A 3093-nucleotide genomic window follows, 5' to 3' on the forward strand; every position below is an offset into this window, starting at 1 on the left:
CCGTTTGTCCGAAGCCTTCAGTAATTAGATAGAGGAAAAGAGGTGAATTAAATAGAAAGTGAAAGAAAGAAAGAAAAAAAAAGAAGGAAAGAGATATTGAGGAAGAAAGGAGAGAGAGAAAGGGAAGATATACAGATAGGAAGACAAGATGCTGTAGATTCTTAAGCTGCTGGTGTTAAGGAGAGAAAGTGAAAGAAAGAAAGGAATAGTTCTGTCCACGTACAGGAGGAACAATGAACAATCGTAGATTTGGTGTATGAGGAAACGAATTGTTCAGAACGAATGGCCGTAACAAAATTCAGAGTAGAGAATAACCAAAAATCTTTACAAATATTAGGTGACTCGCATCGATCATACGACCCAATGTTGCACCCGTATTTTTTTCCTTCTGGCCTAGATGAGTGGCATTTGGATTAATGAATGAAAATGACAACCGTCAAATTTCAGTAGTTCAATTTTATTGTTATCGCATCATGAAAAGAACAGGATCTACAAAAATATTGCAATTAGGTCAGCGTGTGTTTCAGCAATGCTGTGTAGATCAATTTGCCAAAGTACAATCAACGCGTCTACGATATGTTCGTAACAATCAAGCAAACTTAAGAGCTGATTTATATAATGACTTACAAGATGCTATACTTGCGGGTGATATTGATTGTACAGGTCGTAGATATATATTGCCAAGTTCATTTACAAGAAGTCCGCGATGCATGGCAAAAACACTACCAGGATACAATGACCATAGAAAGTTTGGCAAATCTACTTTATTTTTGACTTTTACATGCAACCCGAAATGACATGAAATAGTTAACGAGCTTTCTGTGGGCCAGACGGCGGTTGACCGACCAGATATCACTTCAGGAGTATTTAAATTAAAGCAACAACAACTATTGCACGATATCAAATCAGGAGTCTTTGGGAAACGTATTGCTCATGTGAACACAGTGGAATTTCAAAAAAGAGGATTACCTCACTGCCATTTCTTATTCGTAATACAAAATCATCACAACACATGGCAAGAAATTGATAAAATTCTTCCGGCTGAACTTCCTAATCCCCAAAACCCATTAATGTCACATCTTTATTCCTTGGTGAAGAAACACATGATACATGGATCCTGCGGAAAAAGATAATGGTGTTTGTAGTAAAAGATATCAAAGAGATTACAGATCACACACCTTAATTGGAAATGATTCTTATCCACAATATCATCGCCGAAACCCTCGAGGTGGTGGCTTCACAGCTTCAATTCATACTGGAAATAGAGAAATTGTTGTTGATAATCGTTATGTACTTCCTTATAATGCTTGGTTGTTGCAGAAGTACGAGGAGCATATTAATCTTGAATACTGTGCATCTATTAAGGCTGTGAAATATCTTTACAAGTACGTTTTAAAAGGTGTTGACCATGCGACAGTTTCTTTACACAGATAAGATGGCGTAGCTCTTAATGTTGGCAACGAAAATCAAATGGATGACAATTCGAATTACGAAAATTGCCGCTATATTGGAGCGTTAGAGGCTTGCTGTAGATTATTTGAGTTTCCAGTTCAGCAAAGGTAGCCTGCTGTTGAATGCTTGCCGATACACTAGCCATATCAACAGATGATTGTGTTTAATCTGAATCATGAACAAGAAGCTTTAGCAAAAAATAGATCGATCAAATTGACAGCATATTTCAAGATGAATGAAGAAGATCCTCTAGCAAAAGATATCCTCTGTTGTGACTTTCCATAACATTATACTTGGTGTAACAATAATAAAAGTTGGAGGAGAAGAGTTAGGCAAAGTGACGATATTCCAGAAGCTATTGGTAGAATGTATGCAGTACATCCATCGCAAGGGGAGCTATTTTATCTTAGACTGTTACTTCAACAGAAAGCAGGAGCGGCAAGCTTTGAAAATTTAATCACAATTAACAGTGTTGCTTGCAAAAATTTTAAGCACGCATGTCAAATGATGAATCTATTAGAAAATGATCAAGAATGGGAACTTTGTCTAAATGAGGCAAGAACTATATGTCCAGTGAATGATTGACGAAATTTGTTTGTCAGTATTCTTCAGTTTTGCTCACCATCCACTAGAATTATACAACATGTTTCGCGAAGATCTTTGCCAGGATTACTTCCATCAAATGAGACAACAGAATTTTTCTCATGAAGCAGCTTTGGATATTACCCTGAAAAAAATGCTGTGTGAACTGGATCATCGCATGGGTCAGCTGACCGTAGTACAATATTTTTTGGATTGCCTGCTGCTATTCATGATCTCCGAATGAATAATGTTCTACTTCATGAAGATGAGATGGATCCAAATACAGAAGAATGTTTCAATGCTAACATCCATATGCTAAATAATGACCAGAGAATCATTTTTGAAAATATTCAACAGAGAATTGATAGAAATGAAGGTGATTTGATATTTATTGATGCACCCGGAGGTACTGGTAAAACCTTTCTTCTTAATATATTACTGTCTTATGTGCATAAAAACAACCAGCTAGCTACTACAGCATCATCAGGCATTGCTGCGACACTATTGAAGCCAGGTTGCACTGCTCACTCTCGATTCAAGCAGCCCATACCGGTAAACTGTTATTCAGCATGCAAAATATCTCCTCTTAATGTCACTGGCCGTTTGCTTCATGATGCACGCTTGATTGTTTGGGACGAGGCACTAGTGTGTCATCGTTATCTATTTGAAGCGCTGAAACGAACACTGAAGGATGTAATGAACAACGACTTGATCTTTGGCGGCAAATTGATAATTTTAGGTGGTGATTTCCGTCAAATTCTTCTAGTGGTTCGAAGAGCACAAAAGTCTTCTCTAATTGGAGCATGTTTGAAAAAAAATCCGTAATTTGGCACGAATGCGAAGTACTTCATCTCACCACTAATATGAGAGTGCCAAACTTTCTCAGCAATAATGAAACCACGTCTCAAGCTAGACTGGCATATCATTCTGTGTGGTTATTGTAAGTTGGAAATGGAAGAATCCCCAATGTTCAAAGACAATTATATGATGATATAATAGAGATGACTCAGCAATTTCAAGTCAACAGCAAAGGGATTTGATCAAGCATGTCTATGAAGA

At 37.3% G+C, this 3093-nt stretch overlaps 1 protein-coding gene across 1 annotated transcript; it reads left to right on the forward strand.

Annotated features, from left to right (window-relative positions):
* The first annotated feature begins 2274 nt into the window (after window positions 1-2274).
* On the forward strand, window positions 2275-2859 carry LOC115232259 (ATP-dependent DNA helicase PIF2-like). The gene has a single exon (XM_029802091.1). It carries the CDS (start codon window positions 2275-2277, stop codon window positions 2857-2859), a length of 585 nt encoding a protein of 194 aa, XP_029657951.1.
* Window positions 2860-3093: the final 234 nt, after the last annotated feature.

The sequence above is a fragment of the Octopus sinensis genome, unplaced genomic scaffold (genome assembly GCF_006345805.1).
Source record: "Octopus sinensis unplaced genomic scaffold, ASM634580v1 Contig20227, whole genome shotgun sequence".
NCBI classification, from domain to species: domain Eukaryota; kingdom Metazoa; phylum Mollusca; class Cephalopoda; order Octopoda; family Octopodidae; genus Octopus; species Octopus sinensis.